Raw genomic sequence first — 23,676 nt, forward strand, 5'->3', positions numbered from 1 at the left:
GATGCTATGATAGTTATTAAGTTAAAATTATGTTAATGATATAAATATTAGTTATATGAATGTGAAATATTAGTGTTGGTTGTTTTGGTTTGAATTTGCGGAGGTTTAGGTAAAATAAGCGAAATGTTGCGAAATTTTATAAAAAAAAATTAGAATACTCGAACAAGTCCCGTTCTACTTTTAATACGTGTTTGAACTTCGAGAGTTCAAGATAGGGACTTAATTATTATATTATACTCTGAAAGTTTTATTAATTGTAAATTATTCGTAAGTTGTCTGATATATCCGGTAATGCCTCATAACCTCGTTCCGGTAACGGTTTGGGGTTAGGGGGTGTTACAGTTTTAATGTTGCCTTGCTTGGGAGGCAGGTGTGGCGCCTTATGAGCTGTAGAGATACGCTCTGTTATAGAGTTTTAAGCGCTAAATATTTCCCGGACGGGGATGTTCTCCATCCTAAGCAGATTGACAAGCCCTCCTTTACGTGGCAAAGCATTTCTAAAGCTGCTAGTATTTTGTATGAGGGTTTTGGTTGGACTGTAGGCCGTGGGGATAAGATTAATATTTGGCGCGACAACTGGGGCTTTGAAGGGCTGTCGGGTGCCTCGATTAGACTGAATAGGCAGGAGGTCCACGAGAACAAGGTGAGTGACCTGTTAAATAGCGAGAGAGACGGTTGGAATGCGATTAGGATTTTTGATATATATGGTGAATTCTTGGGGGACTAAATATGCAAAATTCCCCTTTTCCATAATAGCCCTGATGACTATCGTATTTGGTACCATAACCCTTTCGGTTTCTACTCCACCAAGTCGGCTTACTCTTGGATGATGCTGAAGCATGTGGGGTACGGCCCTCATCGGATTTTTTGGAAAGTGGCCTGGAAAATTCAAACTCTCCCGAAAATAAAAATTTTTTGCTGGCAGTTAGGGCATGATATTCTTCCTACGTATGAGAGAATTTTTAGCATTCGGCAGGAGGTCAGCTGTATTTGCCCGAGATGTGGTAGCGATAAGGAGACCCTCATCCATGCCATGAGAGATTGTCCGAAGGCTAGGGAGGTTCTGGTCTATAGTGGTTTAAATAATAAACTCCTCGAAGGCAATTGCAGTAGGTGTGTGGACTGGATCCAGGATGTCACTCGCATGCTGGACAAGAAGGCGTTCTCTAACTTGATTTCGGTGTTGTGGAACATTTGGAACAGCCGGAATAATAAAGTCTTTCATGACAAGGAGGATGGTGCCATGGTTACCTGGGATAGAGCTGCTGCCTTAAGTCGTGATTTCCGCATATTTAACCTTTTAGACAGGCCGTTGATCCCGAAACCGGAGAGAGAGCATGGTTGGAAGAAGCCCGACCAAGGTACGGTCAAAATAAACTTTGATTGTAACAACCTAATTTTCAGTTGTGTCAGAACAGTGATTTGAGATCACTAAATTCTACAAATGAGTAGGAAATATTATTAATTTAGTGAGTATAAGTTAAATGTGAAGTTAGGAAAAAAAATTTTAAAATAGTGAATAGCGTACTAAAAATAAATATTAAAATAATTAGAATCGAAAAACGAGGTATTAAGACCTCGAGAATTTTAAATCGAGCCATAAATATTTTTATAAATATTTATGGAGCGTTAATAAGTTAATATTAAAGTTTCTTTAAGAAATTTTAAAGTTCTGATAGTTAATTGAACAAAAAGGACTAAATTGTATCAAATGCAAAATTGTGAGAAATGATTAAATAGCTTAAATGATAAAAGAAAGAGGGTTTAAAAGGAAAATAGACCCAAGGTCTCTTTGGGCTGGACAGCAAGGCATGAAATCAGCAAGAAAATAAGGAGAATTAAGGGCAAAATTGGAAAATTACAAAATTTACTTAATAAAGCTAGGACTAAAGTGGAATTATCTAGATTTCTCTTTATTTTTCTGCATTCTCATCAGTAAAAACACCATGGAAGAGTTCCTTCAAGCTGGTTTTTCATATTTTTACTTCAAGTAAGTTCAATTCTTGATTATTTCTTGAAATTTTTGTGTTTTTATGACTTTTACAACTAGGTCCACTTGTTGAATTCATTAGTTTTTAATTTTATGAAAGAAATTGAAAGTTGCTATGAATATGTGCTAGAACTATATGATGATTTGGGATGGAATTAGAGCTTTAAATTGTTTATATGCTGATTTTATTGAAAGAATTGAATAGAAAGTGAATGTTTAGGACCTAATTGTAAAAGAGTTTGAAGTTAAAGTTTCATGTGGAAATTCTGAATTTCAATAGTTATGAAATAACTTCTAATGTCTAGGAAAAGTATTAATTGAGAAAATTATCTTAATTGAGGGGTTAATTGAGTAAGGACTGAATTGTATGAATTGTGAAATTTGGGGAAAAAATGGAAATCAACACTTTGCACTAAAACTGTTTTGGACAGTAGCAGTAGTCTAACTTTTAAAAATCACCAAAAATTTTAGAAATGGAATTATAGGATGAATAAAATATGAAATTAAAGCTTATTGAGTCTAGTTTCTTATAGAAGAAATTATGTAAGCAATGGAATTGTAAATCATGAGATATGATAAATTTTGTGAGACAAGGTCAGAATGATTTCGAGTTCCCCTGTTCTGAATTTGAAAAATCATCAAAAATTGGATAAAAACAATTAGAGGCTTAAATTTATATGTTTAGGATCCTGAATGAGTCTATTTTCAATAAAAACAAACGAGGACATCATTTGAATTCTGTACGAGAAGATAATTAATTTTTAGTGAAGAAGGGTCGGAACTGTCAGACAGCAGAACAGGGGAGATTTCAATGAATAAACTGTATTAATTGGCCTAACCAAAAATTATGAAATTTTTATGGCAAGAAAAAATATGAGTCTAGTTTCTGGGAAAATTTATGGATCTTAATTTCGAGTTCTGTAGCTCAAGATAAAAATGATTTAGTGGCTATGACACGGATGGACAGCTTGAATATTCACATAAGTAAATAGTGAAAATTATGGATGGTGTTACTTACAAGTGTGTTATTTATACTAAGGATGTGGATGGAGAGGAGGAGGAAGAAAAGTAAATATATATATATGAATGACTTGATCACATGCCCGATTATAATCGATAAATGTTGAATTAGAAATGATATAATGTTTTATTTGGAATATTTATTATGAAATTATGAATATCGTTATAATACAAAAATCGTACTTGTGAGTTTGTATAACTAAATTTTAGTGACCACTTGTTAATTTTATGAATTTCATGATGTGTTATTTTATATGTATTGATGATAAAATCGCGAATAATGTAAAAACATGAAAATTAAATAAATGATCAAATTGAGCATTACAATTCAGTGACAAGATGAATTGAAGGAAAAGACCATGGTTGGACCATGGCAACAAGTGATAAGTGATAGCTTGGCTACACTTATCGATCAATGACAAGTGAAAGTGATAAGTGATAGCTTGGCTACACTTATCGATCAAGGACAAATGAAAGTGATAAGTGATAGCTTGGCTACACTTATCGATCAAGGACAAATGAAAGTGATAAGTGATAGCTTGGCTACACTTATCGATCAAGATAAGTGAAAGTGAAAGTGATAAGTGATAGCTTGGCTACACTTATCGATCAAGGACAAATGAAAGTGATAAGTGATAGCTTCACTACACTTATCGATCAAGGACAAATGGCAAGTAAAAGTGGTAACTTGACTACCGATCAATGAAAAGTGGTAGCTTGACTGCCGATCATCGGCTACTTGATTAGTGAAAATGGTAGCTCCGGCTACGATCGATGAATAGTGATAGCTTGCTACAAGTGACAAGTGATTTCGTAAAGACCATATCCGGGATAAGACATCGATGTGATATGTGTATAAATGTAAGACCATAGGCTGCTTATGGCATTCTAGTGAAAAGACCATAGCTATGCTATGACATCAATGATTGTCGAGAAAATTCAAAGCATACCGGTGCGACCAATTCAGTAAGATGTTCACTAATTTGAAAAAGTTTGGTAAGTATTACATGGAATTATGTGACATAAGGAAATACGAGTTGATGAGACATGAGCATAAAACCCGATTGATGAATGAGTTCATTTGTGATTATATATTTCTATGCCTTGAGTGTATTATCCGTATGAATTGGTATTCCAAATGAGTTAATGAGAAAACTTCTAGTATGAAATAATCTGAGTTCTAAATGAAATATCATGAAAACGTACCTGAAATACATTGGTATGTCTTGTATATGCTATTTGAATTCATGAATGTGGAAAGTAAATGTATGTGGAAATAAGAGATGATGATATCTGTACATGGAATTTATTGATGAATACGTACATCCAAATTTATATGATAGATTTTAGTGTACATTGAAATTGGGCTCAATAAGTGATTTGGCAATTTAAATCGTGATTGGCAGGAAGAGTTAGTGAATTGTATATTTATGAATTGTTACACGTATTTGTCTGAAATACGAGGAAGTGATGGTAATTGATACATGTAAATTTGAGACTATGATATATATATAAAAACATGGAATATGTTTGATAAATGTGTTCATTTATAACTACGGAATTATGTACCTCATGTGTGTTATTTGCATAAAGATGATATTTCAAAAACTTTAGTGAATAAAGCTTAAATATGAAATAGTATGAAATCGAGAAAAGTTGTTATGAAAATGTATTTAAATTATCTATAAGTGTTTCGTGCTTCTCAGTAATGCCTCGTACTCTATTCCAGCGACAGATACGGGTAGGGGTTGTTACATTGATGCTAGTACAAAAGGGGGGAAGATCTGTTTCGGTATTGTGGCCAGGGACCATGAAGGTTTCGTTCTTGGCGGTCGTGCGGGTGTGTTGGAGAAGAAAGTTTATGACGAATGTGCCGAGCTGCATGCGCTGGAGGAAAGCATTACTTTCACACAGACTAGAAGCTGGCCGAAGCTGATTTTTGAATCGGATAGCGTGGGCTTGATCAACCGGCTCAATAAAACAAAGATTGACTATTCTACTACGGGCCATCACATCAAGGACATCATCAATAATTTGAAACAGTGCTGTAATTTTAGATTTAATTTTGCTTGGGCCCCGCGTACATGTAATAAAGCTACGGATGGTCTTTGTACTTGGGCTAATATTCAGAATTGCTGTACGGATTTTGATATGGATTATCCTTCGGAAATCCATGATTTTGTTTTAAGTGATGCTATAAATTGAGGTTGACCTTCGGGTCTTTTTATCAAAAAAAAAAAAGAAATTCGAGTCACACAATCTCTAACACCAATCAACAACTCATTTACCAAGTTTGTATCATCATCCTGTGATAAATACGGAAACATAGAAATCACTTCTACTTTGCCAAGCAGCCTCCAGATTCGACATCAGCTCTACAGAGTTCCCAAAGCTGCCATCACCAATATCAAATATTAATTAAACCTACCACACGACGAGAACTTACCATGATTAATGTATTGCTCGGACCCCTCGGCTGTCTCAGAGTATCCAGTATGCACAGTCACTTTCGGTCATCACTACATTCACATATAACAGAACCACATCGACGTTTGGGTCCAATTCCTTCAACTCTTTTAATGGATTCATTTTACACGGAATACACCAAACTCTATTGCCAGATGCTCTTAACCAGATCTATACTACTATAAATCCGAGTCCTAGCTTGTGCATATCCACTCTTTTGTTTACGCCGGAAGTGGACGAAGATATTTCAAGAAAGTATAAATGTCCATTCAAAAATCGGGACCATTCAACAGGATATATACTCCTTTCAGCGTGGTATTTTTATAACCAACTCACTGTCTCATCATCCTATCCATCCATCACTCTACAGATTGGCTCGTCATGCGGCGTCTATTTAGACCCATAAGGATTGGCACTCCTCTATTATCACTACTACATACACCTGATGCTAATGTATGATAGTATGTTTCTTTTATAGATTTACCCCCCAAAAAATAAAAAGGTTTTTTAAGGATAAATCAAATTGTTTACTGGTTTGGGAAATAAATATAATATTCTATCTAAGATTAAAGAGCAAAAGTTAAAGAAAAACTTACATTAGAGAAAGTATCATATTGTGTTATCGGTTGATAATTTATACATTACTAATACATTAAATATTTTAGTAAAAAATTAAATACTAAACCCTTTTTCGTGAAGTATATGCATTAGTGGATGAGTACATTCAACATTTTTTAATTCTATAAAATAGCAATTATATGATAGGGAATAAGACATTTTTTTTTCTTTTATCTAAAGTAAAGAAGTTGTTGAACAAAAAAAAAAAAACCTAGGTAAAGGGGTTGTCCAGTGTTGAGCTTGTGAGTCTGTGACATCATGTCAACAAAGAATTAAGGTAAATGATAACTTAATTGGTTGAATAGCAAAATATTTCCATTAATTTGAACTCTTAATTAATAATAGGATTACACTTTGAATTTGGATAATTTGGTCTTCCATTTTACAAAAAATAAGATATTTGTTTTTTAGCCACCATTAATTTTAAATATTCACATACATCTTGTTAATCAGTGATCTTGTTAATTAGCGAGGTAAACAAAGACGGATGATGATGGTAAAGAAAAAGGGGAGGAGAGGTGAAAGTTGAGAAAGAGGTTATTGTTTATAGAAAAGTAAGAGAATTTAGAAAGAAGATATGTCTGCGTAAGTATTTGTGAGTTGTTTGTATGGTCCTTTTATAGTAGGATGTAAATTTGAATACGTGTCTTAATGTCACCAATATAGACTGATTTGATACTTTTAGCAGTGACGATAGTGCCACATTTTAGGATGTGGCATTTTAGGGTGACTAGCAATTAACTATCTTAGGCCTCCGTGTGGTCCCTATATAGTCTTAATGAAGATGTCCCTTTCCAAAGTTCATCGAGTTAAGGTTCACAAATTAACCCTGAGTCCGTAGCATCATTGGTTCAATTAAAAGATACATGTCTAGTTCTCTATGAGTACATTGTAAGGTCTGTAAGGTATGTTGGGAGGTCAAAGAGGATGTGAGATATAATACACAATTAGATTAATCATATTGCATACCTATTATGTGAGAAAAAAAAACAATAAAAACTTTCGAAGCAGTGATGATTTTTTATAGAATATAAATATTTTTATTAAAAATAAATAAAAATCAAATGAAGTAATAACCTTTTATGTGTATAACAAATAATTAGATAGATGAAGTATCTAGATTTTTTGAGTTAATGTCAATTAACTCATAATTACTAAAACTCAATCAACACTTAACTAATAATAATATATAGGTAAATCCAATCTTATTGAAGTCAAAGCCTAAAATTATAATGAGCATAGAAAATGGAGAAAAAAAGAGAGCAAAGCATGCAGGGGGGTATGACAAAGACAACACACTGTATATTCCTTCGAGAAAGAAATGGTGGGGTCTCCCTTAATACCATACCTCCCATTTCCAGAGAGTATCGCACGAGCACAACATTTGTGTACCCTTAGCTACTCCCTTTCCCCACCATGCTCTCTATTCTTATCTAGATCTCTCTTCAGTTTTGTTTAACCCAATCTCTCTTTTATCTATGACTTACCTCTACCTTATAATCGTATGTAAGTGTATTATATATATTAATTTATACATATTTATGGTTTCTTTTTTCTCCCTTTATTTGTAACTCCTTTCTATTTGCTTTTTAATGTGTAAAAGGGAATGTCCTTTTCTCTCTTTATGAAGGGGAGGGGGGTAGGAGAGAGAGAGAGAGAGAGGAGAATCCAAGATAATAATGATATAAACAGTGAGTCCAAACAAAAAGGGGGATTGAAGAAATGTGCTTTAACGTAAGCCATTTGATGATAATTTTTATTCCCTTTTCTCTGGCCAGTATTCCTCTCTACTTTTACTAAACACTCTACAGTTACCATTGGAATTGGACACAGTATTTTCCTTTCCTTCTTTTCTCTTCGTTCACACTTGATATAAATAAAAATCAAAGTATTTAATAAATAAAATATAAAAAGTAATACTAATAAAAAAATACAATTTTAATTTAATAATAAACTATAAATAAAAAAAATTATACTCGATTAATTCCTGATGTGAATTCAATAATTTTTTTATTAGATATAAATGCATCTCAATTCATAATTTCTTCTCACAAACTCTTACAGAATAAATTAAATGCGGACACACAGTCTAGTTAATTACTAGCTTTGAGTTCATTAATACATCAAATCAAATGAAATCATAGGAATAATAATTTTTATTCACTCCAGGTTTACTTTGCTAGTCAAAGCCTAATCCATGTTATTTCTGATTATTACACTGGTTTAATCTCACTTCATTGCATCTTCTTTGGACCCAAAATTATTATTTTGACCAAGAAAGGATGGGTGGATTATTGGCAATAATAACACAGCTGCAAGGGCTAAAAACGTGGTTTTACTTTCATCAAACATCAAGATTACACTTGATTATAATGTTGAAAACTCAATCTGTAATCTGGGTATACAAAATAATGAAGTTTCATTAGAAAAATATAAAATAAAAGGGAACATAAGCATGCATATAAGTGAGTCAGGTCACATTCTAGTAAATAATTAAGTTGAAACATAAAAACATGAGGTCATAAAATCAAATATAGAAAAGGTTAATCAAAACAAAGCTTTTTCAACGGTTACAGAAATGAAATCCCAGTTTCAGTCAAAAGAGCATATTGTTGGTAATATCCGACAAAATCAGAGCTTTTTCTTTTTCTTCTTTCCAACATATGTCCCTGTTTTCACTTTCAACCGTTCGATGTTTCAAAGGCAAAGTCAAGTTGCAATCTTGTAATTATTTGTTAATTCAATGCCCATTTCCCCATTACCATCTATTTATACACTCTCTGATCAACTCTCTCACCCTACCATCTTCACTTCAATAGTTGCAAAAAAGGGGGAAAAAATACATACATTTTTCTTCTTCTCTGTGGGAAAATCCCACTAATATTTGAAAATTTCTGTAATCTAATGATTACATTTAGGTATCTTACTATACATTTCACTCATATTTTATTGTCAGTTTAAGATTTGGATCTTTTCATGCATGTTGTTTTGTTAATTAGTCTCTCATTTTGATTGAATATATAGGTTCATGCACATATCTAATATATGTGATAAAGTATAACCTTTTGTTTAATTGATATATGTATGTATGTATTGATCATTCTTTTTTTGCCTTTCCAAACAGCTTGGGATCCCTGGAGTTATATCTAAGATCATCTAAGGTATCATCACAGTAAAGATATGGCAAAAACAGGAGCTCAAGCAAGTCCAGTTGTAGTGTTCTCCATGTTCATGTTGTTCATAGTCTTGTTTTTCAGTTTTGTCGTGTCTGATAATGGTAAAGAAGTTGAGATTCTTCTGTCTTTCAAGTCTTCGATCTATGACCCTTCTGGTTTCCTTTCAAACTGGGATTCCTCAGCCACTTTTTGCCAGTGGCACGGCGTCACTTGCTATAATAATCTCTCTCATGTCGACAAACTGGATCTTTCTGCTAAAAACTTAACTGGTAAATTAGTTTCCTCCTCGATTTTCCATTTGCCTTTTATTCAAACTTTGAACATCTCCAACAATCAGTTTTACGGTGAAATTCCCGAAGATATATTTTCTTCTTCATCTTCTTCACTTCGGTTTCTCAACCTTAGTAACAATAATTTCACCGGTCAAATACCAAGCGGTTCCATTCCTGGTCTCGAGGTATTGGATCTTTCAAACAATATGCTTTCCGGGAAAATCCCACCAGAAATCGGATCGTTTTATAGTCTAAAATTTCTTGATCTGGGTGGGAATTTTTTGGTTGGGGAAATTCCAGTCTCGATAACAAACATCACCAGTTTGCAGTTCTTGACTTTGGCTTCAAATCAATTAGTCGGCCCCATTCCACATGGATTAAGCAAAATGAAGAGCTTGGAGTGGATATACGTTGGCTACAACAATCTGTCGGGTCAAATTCCTGAAGAAATTGGTATGTTGACTTCCTTGAATCATCTTGATCTTGTCTACAACAATCTCACCGGTGAAATCCCATCATCCCTGGGGAATCTCAGCGACCTTCAGTATCTTTTCCTTTACCAAAACAAGCTTACAGGTTCGATTCCAGACTCCATTTTTGGACTCAAAAAGCTGGTTTCTCTCGATCTTAGTGATAATTCATTATCTGGTGAGATCTCTGAACTCGTAATTCACTTACAAAACTTGGAGATTCTTCATCTTTTCGGCAACATCTTTACGGGTAAAATCCCCAAGGCTTTAACCTCTTTGCCTCGTCTTCAAGTCCTTCAGCTTTGGTCCAACAGATTGTCAGGTGAGATTCCAGAAAGTCTTGGAAAGAATAATAATCTCACAATTCTCGACCTCTCAACAAATAATCTCACGGGTCGGATACCAGATGGACTTTGCAGTTCGGGTCGGCTTTTTAAGCTCATTCTTTTCTCAAATTCGCTTGAAAGTGCCATTCCAAAGAATTTGAGCACTTGCACGAGTTTGCAGCGACTAAGGCTTCAAAACAATCGTCTGTCAGGCGAGTTATCCTCGGAGTTCACGAAGCTGCCTCTCGTCTACTTCTTGGATGTCTCGAACAACGATCTCTCCGGCAACATTGGAGACCAAGAATGGGACATGCCGGCTCTTGAAATGTTGAGTTTGGCAGGAAACAGATTTTCCGGAAGGTTGCCTAACTCATTCGGGAGCCAAAAGATTGAGGACCTGGACTTGTCAGGGAACGGATTTTCAGGTACAATTCCACGTAGTTTCGGAAGTTTAACGGAGCTCATGCAATTCAGCCTATCTGGAAACAAGCTAATCGGTGAAATCCCCAAGGAATTATCTTCATGCAAGAAGCTCGTGAGTCTAGACTTGAGCCATAACCAACTCAGTGGCCAAATTCCATCAGGTTTCGCTGAAATGCCAGTTCTTAGTCAGCTTGACTTGTCGGACAATCAATTATCTGGTGAAGTTCCACCGCAGTTGGGGAAGATGGAATCACTGATTCAGGTGAATGTTTCTCACAACCATTTACATGGTAGTTTACCATCTACCGGGGCCTTTCTCGCTATAAATTCAAGTGCAGTTTCGGGTAATGATCTTTGTGGTGGAGCTGAAACGAGCGCTTTACCACCATGCAAGAAGGTTAAGAATCTGAATTGGTGGTTCTATGTTGCTTGCTCGCTCGTTGCTTTAGTTTTGCTTGCGTTTGCTGCTTTTGGCTTCATATTCATTCGAAAAAGAAACAATTTGGAGCTGAAGAGAGTGGAAAACGAAGATGGATTCTGGGAATTACAGTTCTTTGATTCCAACGTTTCAAAGTCAGTAACAGTCGATGATATTACACTCTCTGCAAAACAAGTAAATGGTATTTGCAGAGGCAATAAATCGTCTGCAAATGATTTCCAATTCGTGGTGAAAGAAATGAACGACGTCAACTCAATTCCATCGAGTTTTTGGTCTGAAATCAAACAACTCGGCAAGCTTCAGCATCCAAATCTTGTTAATCTGATCGGAACATGCCGGTCGGACAAGAATGCATATTTGGTTTACGAGTACATAAAAGGGAAACTTTTAAGTGAAATTCTTCACGAATTAACCTGGGAAAGACGGCGTCAAATCGCCATGGGGATTGCCAAAGCTCTAAAGTTTTTGCATTCTTACTGTTCACCAAGTATAATTGTGGGAGACATGTCGCCGGAGAGAGTTATCGTCGACGGAAAAGATGAACCTCGCCTACGATTAAGGCTTCCCGGGCTACTTTCAACGGAAAACAAAGCCTTCATTTCTTCGGAGTACGTTGCCCCAGGTACGTGAACAATAATAATACATAAATTGAAAATTTCCTCGTTTAACTGTGAGAATAATAGTGCAATGTCAACTTAATTATGTAATCCTGTCGCATATGAAAATTTTTTCTTGGCAATTTATAATTAGTCAAAGCAGAAATTATGAGATATTATTATGTCTGGCTCTTAGATACTTCAAACAATAACTTTAAAGCATTTTATCATAATTTATTTTATAAAAGAATATATATGAATCTTAATGGTTAGGTGCTTAGACACTTGAACTTCAACAAGGTTTTACATATTAAAGGAAAACAATTTATTCATATATTAGATATTGAGTTAATAATATTTTTCTACAAATCCATGCACGGGCAGGTTGCTAATGTATGTATATTTATTTTTATTTTCTTTTCTCCTATAATATATTTGGCAGAAACCAGAGAAAGCAAAGATATGAGTGAAAAGAGTGATATATATGGATTCGGCCTGATTCTGATAGAATTATTAACGGGGAAAAGCCCTGCGGATGCTGAATTTGGAGATCAGCACCAAAGCATGGTAGAGTGGGCCCGTTATTGCTACTCAGATTGTCATCTTGATATGTGGGTTGATCCCATGATCAGGCCAGGCCATGCATCCGACGTCAACCACAACCAGATTGTCGAAACCTTGAACCTAGCTCTCCATTGCACCGCGGGTGACCCCACCGCTCGCCCCTCCGCAACCGATGTATCCAAAACTCTACAGTCTGCTTTCAGAATAACTTCCTGTGTTTCAACCCTAAAGCTCTCTTCATCTGTTTAGGCTTCTTAATAATTATATATTATATATAGCATGATTTTGTTCAGAATTTTTGTTTTTTGGGTTAATTTCCTTTTTGGTTTCATGGTTTCTAGTTGTAAGTTATTAAAATATTGTCGTCGTCACTCAAATGTTTTGTTTGATGGTATGCTAAATACATACTATTGAGTGTAAAATGTAGATAAATTAAATGCAATTATATATGAATTACAATTTTTGTTTCTGCACAGATTGTAGAGTATAAATATATATATATATATATCTTTGGAGGTCTTCTATATGCATCCATGGCTCAAAGATTTAAAAAGAAATACCCATAGCCTGTAATAAATGAAGTACTTATAAATGTTAAATCTAGTGTTAGATTTTAAAAATCTAATTATACGAAGGGTTACTAGCAAGTAAGTGGATATACCACTGGCAAACCCACTCTTTGGGGTGAAAAAAGATATTGAAATCCCATTTTTTGGAATGGAAGAGAAAACCTGATATGCAGAGACCATTGTTTTCCTTTTTATCTTCTTTTACAGCTTGTTTTTTAGATATTGAAAATGGCATATAAGGATCAGACAGAATTCACATGGATTTGGGACTCAACACCATGGCCTACTCCATTTCCATTTCCTTTTGTCTTCCCTTATTCTTGTAGTAATTTTGACCCTTTTTACACTTTTGTTTTGTAAATATTAGCGTCAAAACAAAACACTGCTCGCTAATTTCCTTTCATGCCCATGGAAAAAGAAACTAGAGAGTTCAAAACTTGTTCACTTTCTCGTTTGTAATAACCAAGTTGTTGACTATATATAACGTTGAAGTGGGTTTATTGGTATCCTACAATGACTTGCAAAAGATCTTCTGCTCTTATCCAGAGAAGGGCAACGCACGCCTTGTTTGTTCTTTTTCTGCCCCCATTATATAAAAATTTGTTTAATATAACACATGCTTGGCTGCTTGTTTACAGCAAAAGTCAAAAGTTAGATCACAAAGGGAATTGGGGTCTTCTTCCCTATAGCCTTACAGATCGATTGATTGAGAAAATGGAGTTTCCACAATCTATAAATGTTTGACCCTTTTTAGAGTTTGGTTTGCATGTGAAAAATTTTGCTTTCAACGGCAGTGAAAAGGCTTGGTTTCACCACGCGCGCCCAGAAGCTATCGATTAGGTCAAACAGCTAGAAAACAGGGACATTGCTCATGCTTCAATGGTGGACCACTCTCTGTACTAAATTCCTGATGTCTTGATGATGATATTGTTTGTCTTATTGTCGGAACACTCTTTTGGAATTGAAAAAGAAAAGGCCAAAATGGTACTCTTTTAACAATCCCATATATTCATATGTAAAAAAAGCTAGCTTGAGCCTTTGAGGTATAAAGGCAAACTGGTATAAAATGACTGCCTTTTTTTCTCTTCACACATGACAGACAATGATCAAAGGGGTTTTAATATTTCAATATCTGGTTTACGAATAAATAAGAAAAAAAAAAATCTTACAGGGGATTGGAATCCTTGGTTATAAGTATTTTTTAAAATTTTACAGCAATTGATGGTTTGATTTTTTAATGAGATGGGGCTCATTTCTTTTTTCTGACCTTTCTTGTGACAAACTTTTGCCTTCAAAGTGGCAATGATGATGTTGAAGTTTTTTTTTTTTTTTTTTTAAATCTTTGTTGTTTTTCACTTCCATTCTCTATAAGTAATGATAGCATTGACAAAACCCTTTTTTTTTTCTTTTTATCTTTTAGCCAATCAGAACTATCATGGGGGAGATCGGAGCTCACATTGTTGGAAGATTCCATCACTAAAAGATCAAACTTTAGGCTTTAAGCATTAAAAATAAAAAAAACTTTGTGTGATGTTTCATGGAGCAAACCAGCTCAATTTTGCTGGCAGAGTTTGTTTTTTCGTAACGTTGTTTATCTCAAAAGCTTCAAGATATCAATTATGGTTTTTTCTTTCTTGGAGACCATGCAAAAAAGTCTCTTCGATCGGCTGCTTTCTTCTATTAAGAAAAAGCTCCTTTTCTCGTCTCCAAAAACTTATTTTCCTTTCTTTGATTCAATGGGGCATAGCTGGTGATCTTCTCTTTCAAATTATTTTCCCTTTAGATTTCAAAATTCCAAAAGTTTTTCCCTTTTGCACATCACAAGAAGGGAAAGTTTTTACATATCTTAACAACAACCCACTTAACAACATCTATGGAGTTCTTGATATAGGAGAAATGAAAAAGTGGGATGATTTGTGTAGTTTCAATTTGACCAATTATTAGCAATAAAGGTTTTTTTCTTTTTTATTTAAAACCATGTTTTGCTGACATTTTGGTTATATCATGCTTAGCCAAGGCCAGCTTCCATTAGCTTTTTTTATCAAGGGCTTAAATCACAGCCATTGAGTTATATAAATGGAAGACCTTCTTTTTGTAATTGGAGAAACTACTGTTTCTAACAGGTCTGAATCATTTCAAATTTGTCTAACATAATGTCAAAATTATTCATCAAAAAGGTTATTAATCTGTTTTTAAGATTGTCTCATAACTTTATTATCCCACAAGCCTTTTGTTCCTCATATATTCCGGTGTAGGATTAACCACATCAAATCAGTCAACTAACTAATAAATGATTTGTGTTGATATTTCGAATTCAAACTCGCACAGTTTCTTTCTGTTATATTAAAAAACCCTAGTCCCTGCAAGTTCTTAAAACATCATTTTCATTCGTATGTAACATTCCTAAGACTGCTATATATCTATAGATAGTTTATCATGGGCTTGAAGTACTATTTATCACTACTCATGTTAATTTGTTAACTAATTATTGAAGTTTTACTATAAAACAAATGGAACATGGTGTAACACTGCAAGCAATAACATCAATAAATGGGCCGGTTTTGAATGATTCAATAGAGTAGGTACTGGATATGTACTTCATAGATATAAGGTTCAAGTTTTATCCATGAATGGAATAATATTGAAATGATCATTAGTGGATGAAGGTGATGAAAGATTACAAGGATTGACATTGACTCAAGATGTGAAAGAAATTTAGACTAATCATTATACTGCATATCAGTCTAAAAACATGGAAAAATGATGTTAATGGTCAAATATGGTGGAAGGATATGGAAGATTTGATAATCATATATATATTTTTTAGTGGAAGTCTTTAGCGAAGCGCATTTGTAAGTTAGGAGGATGACAAATTCTTTGTCTTCCAAGTGTACAATAAAGGGGGAAAAGAAAAGAATAAAGGGTGAAACTCAGTATTGAATCTGAAGCAAAAGTATGAATAGAGATAACTTAATCATGGTGGGGTTGAGAATTCCTTATCTGATTTTACACATTTCAAGAACTTTTTTTTGTTCATCCAGCAATAGCAGATTTGACTGATATGTTTGGCCATTTAAGGGATATAAAATCAAATATGGTTGAGTAACATCATAGGATCTATGGCTAGATTCCATGTTAGATGCTCTCAGCTTCTTCTTTGGAAAAAAAAAACATTAATTGTCACAGTGAAATGACATGCATATCAATACTTGTCATGGATCAAGAAAATTATGCCCAAGGAAGATGAACCATAGGCATTGGATTTGAGGTCTTTTTGTATTGCAATTGTGGTAGTTTCACTTTCATAGGCTCTTAGACATTGTCTGCAACAGTTCAACAGTTTAAAGAAAAAGAAGTGAGGCATCATTGAAGAGTGGGTCACAGGCAATTGCTAGTAAACAGGCATTCAACGAAAGACATCCAATGAAACAAGGGGTGGAGCAAATATTCTCAAAAGAGAACTCCATGATTGAGTTTTAAATACAAAGAAAGGAGGAAAAGCTGAAAAGTACTGGAAAAAAAACATAAAAAGGGGCATCGATAGTGATCAATGAATTAAAGCATGAAGAAGCAAAATACAAAAAAAAAAAAAGAAAAAAAAAGGGTATAGCCAGAATCAATGCCCCCTCCCTGGAGAAATACCATTAGGTTCACCATCCTTGTAATAGTATCATTCCATCATAAGTTAAAAGGTTTCTACAAACTAAAAAAGACTAAAATAAATTGAAAAAGGGAAATTCTTCTAATCTAGTTGATACCTACAACCTATCTTCTCTGCTAATTTTTCATACAAAAGACCAGTTGACGAACATGAAGCAGATACAGTGAGCATTTTCTTCATCATTTACCACTTTCCAAGCCACTGCTCTCTCATAGGAGATTGGTCTCCCCATGCTTGACAAGCAGATACCACCTTGAAGGCACATAAAACCCTGCTCAACCATAACAGTGACGAATAGAATCATTATCAACTATTATGATCAACTCATATATATTGTTTTCACTTATGTATATCATACTAATATATATACCTGCTGCATTACTTGTGGGAACTCTGCAAATAGGGCTTTTCGTCCATTGTCATCGAAAATCTTTTCCAAACTTATGTCCTGAAGTGCTACCAAGGTTGTTTCAAGCATGTCCAGTCCTGCTTGATTAGCAAATGTGAAAACTGGTAGTGCCTGCATATATTACCAAGTAGGTTATGTTTAATATAAAGAAAGGTGGGGGTAATAACGGAATGATGAGGAAACAATTATTTTAGTTAATTTTCTGTAATTGTAGCTCAGTAAAGCACATGAGCAGTTAGGAAGATTGTGAAAAGTATCATTCTGTTGTCAACAAGACATTTGCCAGACTACCTTCAAAGAGCAGCATAGAACTGCATCAGTGTGATGCCAAAGCGTTTTTAGAATGGATTCACTTCCTTCGTATTCAAGCAGCTCCACTCCTAGATAACACCTGCAAAGAGATGAACAATCCGAAAATATTGATTAGCCTGAGTCCAGAATGACATGATAGATATTAACAACCAAGAATTCGGTTCACAATTATGAGAAATGGGGATGAAAATGAATTGATTGACACACCTATAGCTCTGACAAATCCAACGAGCAAGTGTCTGTGCTTCAGGAGTACCAGGAGGTGTTCGAAAACCAGCATGAGAGCCGAAGTTGGAGGGAGAGAGTGCCAATGCCACCCTTTGAACCGAGGCAATGATACTACGGACATACTGTCGAGCCATGGTTGCCACATTTTCTTGAAGGTGGATCTCATATACAAACTGGAATGCTATTGTCATCACAGATTTTGTGCTTCCATTACGACCAGAGTTATCACCGGTTGATCTGTTTCCAGCAGCTCCAACTTCAAGAGTAGAGGCAAGATCAAGTGTACGATTTGGACTGGATGCATCCTACATTACATTTAAATTCATTTAGTAAGAAACTAAAGCGAGAAAAGACCATAAAGACATAATTTTTGATAATATCATGCATGATAAACACTTACCATTCCAGAATCAAGAGGGATGATGCGGAAACCAGAAGGAATAATAGGCGCATCATCAGAGAATGAAGCATCAATGGGGGCAAAGATGAGTTCAGCACAAGTCCCAACTGCATTCTCATCAACTCCACTACAAAGCTGAGAGAATCATAGAGGAAAGAGATTATATATTGCAAGAAATGAGAACAAAACATTTTCCCATGCCATAAAATAAAGGAATTGTGTTGGTGAAAACTCAAGTACCTGCAAGAGGAAGATATCACCAGGCATGATCATGTCTTCTCGATAATGGCCCATATTTTCAAGCTTAATGACCTCCATGAACTACAACAGAAAGTGAACAATTTTTTAGTATACCTTGTGCCTATTGATCCCCAAGGATTATACAGTAATTGCCAAATTACTTACCTCTTCATGCTCAATAGTATGAGCTAGTGGAAGAATGACCTGACCCCCAAAACTTCCACCTCGAGCTACTGGCAAACCACAGGGACCAGCTTTGACAGCAGCAGCAGAGTAAGCATCAATACCACTGTCTGCCCACTCTGATCGATGTTCTCGCAGGAATCTGAGTAGTATGGCTGGAGGCACATTCTACAAATAAAACGAAAGCACAGGTTCATAAAAATGAAACATGCATTCTGTTCATTGAGACCTCTAGATCTTCAGTGAATCTTATTATATCAATGAATGTTTATCTTGTGGTCATGTGATAACAAAATTGGGAAGGGAAAACAGTTTTGTTTTGTTTCATTTCTATAGATCTTACGCTGCTATTGACATGCTTTCAACACATTTAGAAGCTTACCTGGAGTAACATGGATGCTTTGGCACATAGAATTGCATTGCCCATTGAAGGAAATCCATTACCGTAAGAAAGATTTATGCCCATCATCTTGCTAGGAGATGAGTTCACAAGGAGGGTAACATCATCAACACCGTCACTTTCCAACATGGACCATCCTTCATCAGCAAACCCATTAACAGCCTCATTAAATCCCCTGGACAATGCAATATGTTAGTTTCGCATCTATCAAGAATCAATCTACTACTGCACAAAAATATGTGAATTCTGAATAGTTGGATGAACATACTTGCTCAATTTCTGACTAAGTGCACGCAGGGCTGCAGGTCTTCTCCCCCAGCCAGTAACATTTGGCTGAGATATTTCTTGTGAAATCTGCCTCAAATGACGCAAGGCCTGCACAATATGCAAGTTGATGTCTAGACAGTTTTGTAGAAGCAAATAAGATATTATACCACTGAGCATAGATGCAAGGAATATATCTTACCGCCATTGTCGTCTTTTGAGCAAGCAATGTTGAGGACTCGTAAAGGGGGCGCAACACTTCGGGAACACTCCAAGGCTACAAATAAGCAAGTAGAACATTGAAACTATTGCCTCTTGCAGGGGAAAAAAGTAAAGTTTGCATGTTTAACAATAGAAGCAAGGTGATATACATACCTCCAAATCCATGTGATCAACTATGTGAATGATGGATCCTCCCCCTTCACAAGGTCTAATCAGATAACCACTAGGCAATAATTCTGCTCTCACGAAATTTGCGGCTGGCGGCATACTTGGACCATTCTGAGTGTTGTTAAGTGATCTTTCACATACCTAGCAGCATATCATAATTATAACAATCAGAATATAAAAAACTTTTCTGAAAACATTAAGTCAAAAGGAATAGCAAAAGCTCCATGGTTAACATGTATACCACAAGACTACCGTCCTCCATAACAGATGTATAACGCAGCAACCAAAAGTCACGAGCTGGTGCCAGTGTTGTTGGGGCATAGAGCTGAAAGAAAGCAACCGGAATTTAGAACTTTTTACCAGAAGCAATTGCACCGTTAATTCCAAATATTGTAGATCAAAAGGAAGAGAAATGGGATCTTAATTAGCTTACCTGCATATAAAGCAGTTCAATGGTTCCACCATTTCCAGTGGACAACACGTTTATAACATCCACAGCTCGGCAATCACGATACCATGAAGGCCGATCTTTAAGGATTTCAGCGACCTACATGAAAAAGAAAACATATATTGATCAGTCAATTCTTCTCCAAATTTGAGCCAATTTCAGTAGAAAGCAAAAATGAACTTACTCTTGTAGGATCTAGTCCCACAAGTCCGCATGCACGTGCTGCCACACCACTGCGACCATGAGAAATAGCAACGATTCCAATAGAATCCGGACCAGGCTGCACAGGTAAGAAAGATATTAGCAGTAGCCAGCAGGTAAAATTGGCGCAGGCATTTGGAGCTAAGATTACTATTCATCAAACAAGAAGTTTTAACAAAGGTAGTTCTTTTTCTTAACTAGCATAATGATATTGGATTACTATTTAATTCAAGTTATGTTCTACAAAGGGAGCAAAAAACAAGAGATCCATTTGAGAATATCATATGCATGTTTGAGTCCCAAGGTACAATCTACCTGGAATCTGTATGTAATGATTTAAAAGAAAGATAACAGCATGCTATTACCTAACAATTGGTTCTCCAGTTTTATCTTTATCAGTATTAATTCATTATTAAAAAAAATCCGTAGATTAAAAAATTCTAAAGGTAAAAAGAAAAAGAAAATCCAACTCATATGGGAAACAGGGAAATATTAGTAACCAATAGAAAAATGGGAAAGTGGGGTTGTCCTCGATATTGACATAACAAATATGGGTTAGGATGTTGCTTAGAAGATTAGCAAGATTTTATGCTTTGTTATATAAATAAGAATTTATCGATAATGACAATGAATAATGGACTACATTAATATAGTTTAATAGTATTTTACAAAGAATAAAAGAATGATGACAGTAGAGAGAGAGTTACCTTCATCCCAGGCATTTGGACCCACTCGACAGCAGTTCCAGTGGCCTTTGAAAGAAACTCTGTTAAAGTTTCCTCTGCAATGGACAAAAGTCTGGAATGCAAAAACAAAAGCACATAAGGCGCACTAGCAATTATACAGCAACAAAACAAAGATTCAATTTCATAGAGAAACGAGGAATGAAAGGGACATAACAATGGGAGTGTATAACAGTGACAAAATTTCCCACTACTACTAACCCTGCAGGGCTGGCATCCCTTGGCGGATGTTGAGGAGTCAAATGGTGTTGACCGCTCGTCACTACTGATTCACAACTTGTATCCGTGGTAGCTAAAGTCGTCTGCAACCACAACAACAACCAAAAAAAAAAAAAAACCACTGCAATTAACAAAAATTCCCATATTTGAAAGCAAATCAAATTCGCATATTTGAAAGCAAATCAAACACTTTCAAGTAAAGGGTACAAAAAAATTATAATATGATTGTACTGTAAAGTCCTCTTCTTTTTTTTTTTTTCCTTTAAAAATATGAAACGTGAAAGGGAAGATGAAGTTCTTACATTTTGAGTCTGTTGGCGGAAATAGCTGTTTTCATAAACAAGCTGTGAAACTTGCTTTTGTAACCTATCATTCTCCTCCATCAACAGCTTATTCATAGCTGTCAACTTCCTATTCACAGCTTGGAGGCGTGATGCTTCTTTTCGTTGTTTTTCTCTACATCTGTGATTAAAAATAAACAAAAATTCAACAACCACATAAAATCATCAAAAAATGAATTAAGTTGCCGAATTACTATATGTTTGAAAGGTTAAACAACGTATGGAAGATTTGGAATATATATGTTTGTTTGTACCTGCGATTTTGGAACCAAACTTTAATCTGTTTGGGCTCGATGTTGGAGAGGATGGGGCACTCACGAATGAGTTGTTGACGACGCATGGAGCTAGGCTTAGGACACTCATGGTAGAGACGTTCTAAAGCTTCGACTTGCTCGGGCGTATACCTCACATACTTGCCATTATCCATAGCTATCTTGGTCCCTTCTTTGCAGGATGAGGTCACCGCCATCATTACGTCTACAATCCATCAAAACCAACAACAATTTTCAGTAAAAAATAATTAGCATTCATTTTCAAAAAAGTATACGTGAAAAAACATATGAAAAGAAGTAATGAATATATCACACCGTTCTCTTTTCCGGGAACTATGAAAACACAAACGGGATCACCGGCGAGGTCTCAAAGATCCATTTTTCAAATTCTCAAACAAACAAACAAAAAAGAAACTAACAAATTCTGAGCTTTGGGTAGTAGTAACACTATATAGAAACGAAGGAAGGTGTTCGTCTATGGAATAAAGAGAATTAAAAAAAACAGCTGTTGCTATCACTGTTGTTGATGATGAAGGAAACAAAGAAAGAGGGGGTTTCTCTATATGAAGGAAGAGAATAGATGGGGAGGCTTGTTTAGGGAAAATAAAGAGAAAAGAGAAAGAGAGAGAGGGAGTGAGTAGTAGATGATGGGCATGGAACGGTGTTAAAAGGCAACAGAGGGAGAGAGCCCCCCTTAATACCTGACAGAATATCAGACTTTGTTTTTTGTTTTCACATTCTCAAATCTCAATCATACTAATACTATTGCTTCTGCTGCTTCCCTATTTGCCTTAGCTGCTTTTTTTTTTTTTATTATCAAAACTTAAAAAGACCGTCACTTCGGTGTGTGTAAAATATATGTAATTAAGTGTAAGAATATCCAAGGTTGAACTTAATAAGATCCATACTCTCAGTTCCAGCGCGTGTTTTTACTTCTCTTCTTCTTCTTGTTCTAATCACACATGCTCGTTTGGTTCTATATAAATATATGAAGATTTGAGGGGAAAATATATATTAACATATTATTTGCTTGTTTTTATAATATTTATTGTATGACGGAATATATTGATATTAACTTTATTGATTTTTTTAACAAAATTTTATTGTAGGATAAATACGAGGATAATACGCCTAACACACTCAAATTTATATCTTTTTATATTAACAATAATACTATGTAAATCGAGTTAAGACTCAATTGGCTAATTTATTAATTTTTAATGTTGTTATTCTTTGCCTAACTCATATTTTATCCATTGGAAGAGAACTTTTATTCACGTTTTACCTGTAATATTTTCTCACGATTATATTTACATTAAATTTCCAAGAGTATACCATTTATGTAGATTATAACAAAATTCAAATATTTAAAGAAGTAATAATAATAATGAAGGCATGAATGCATATGTTGAGAATAAAGAGAAGAAAAAATTATGGAAGAGTTTGCATGCGGCCTCGGTTTCTCAAATCACACCACCTTTCCTCTCTCTTCATCATCATCATCTCTCTTAACCCCCTTTTAATATTCTCACATAATTCATGATATATTGTGCCTTAATTATATATATATATATATATATATATTCCAAGGATGCTATTTAAAAACTTACCCAACATTGTTTTTCAAATATAAAATTTATTTAATTTTATTTTAAAAAAATAGCTCAAGTATGAACACGATGATGATAATAGAGAAGCAGTCTTAATTAGTCGGCAAAAGGAAAACTTATACGTTATCAGCAAAAGAAGAAAGGTTGAATTTTAGACTAAATTTTTTCGAAGAATTGGCAATGGAACTATAGCTATTGTTTGAAAGAGTAAACGAGTCAATGCCACTTAATGAAAAATAGGCTAAGTCAATTAATGATGAACGACCAATGCACATCAAATTATTCAAAATATGAATAAAATAATAATAAAAAGACTAAGGCTTCCAATTCATTAAGCAATGGCAGACCAACTGAAGTGGTGTTTGATTCTTCGACTACTCGCATCCTTAATTAGACTTTAATCCACTATCAATTTTAGCCTAAAAT

General features: G+C 34.9%; 2 protein-coding genes across 2 annotated transcripts; one reads left to right on the forward strand and one right to left on the reverse strand.

The window, feature by feature from the left end:
- The first annotated feature begins 8,854 nt into the window (after positions 1-8,854).
- LOC108470554 (leucine-rich repeat receptor-like serine/threonine-protein kinase SKM1) lies at positions 8,855-12,819 on the forward strand. The gene is made up of 3 exons (XM_017771939.2): positions 8,855-9,012; positions 9,219-11,822; positions 12,239-12,819. The coding sequence occupies exons 2-3, from the start codon at positions 9,275-9,277 to the stop codon at positions 12,607-12,609; spliced, it is 2,919 nt and encodes a 972-aa protein (XP_017627428.1). The 5' UTR covers positions 8,855-9,012; positions 9,219-9,274; the 3' UTR covers positions 12,610-12,819.
- A 3,717-nt stretch (positions 12,820-16,536) lies between these two features.
- LOC108459756 (homeobox-leucine zipper protein ATHB-8-like) lies at positions 16,537-22,477 on the reverse strand. Its single transcript, XM_017759163.2, has 19 exons — positions 21,956-22,477; positions 21,623-21,845; positions 21,330-21,489; positions 21,010-21,110; positions 20,773-20,863; positions 20,049-20,144; positions 19,850-19,963; positions 19,658-19,741; positions 19,402-19,557; positions 19,229-19,303; positions 19,031-19,137; positions 18,745-18,937; positions 18,345-18,530; positions 18,180-18,260; positions 17,940-18,074; positions 17,519-17,844; positions 17,291-17,390; positions 16,961-17,110; positions 16,537-16,861 (listed from the first exon to the last, which is right to left on the reverse strand). Exons 2-19 carry the CDS (start codon positions 21,838-21,840, stop codon positions 16,715-16,717), a joined length of 2,520 nt encoding a protein of 839 aa, XP_017614652.2. The 5' UTR covers positions 21,841-21,845; positions 21,956-22,477; the 3' UTR covers positions 16,537-16,714.
- Positions 22,478-23,676: the final 1,199 nt, after the last annotated feature.

This window comes from Gossypium arboreum, chromosome 5 (assembly GCF_025698485.1).
Source record: "Gossypium arboreum isolate Shixiya-1 chromosome 5, ASM2569848v2, whole genome shotgun sequence".
Taxonomy (NCBI): Eukaryota; Viridiplantae; Streptophyta; class Magnoliopsida; order Malvales; family Malvaceae; genus Gossypium; species Gossypium arboreum.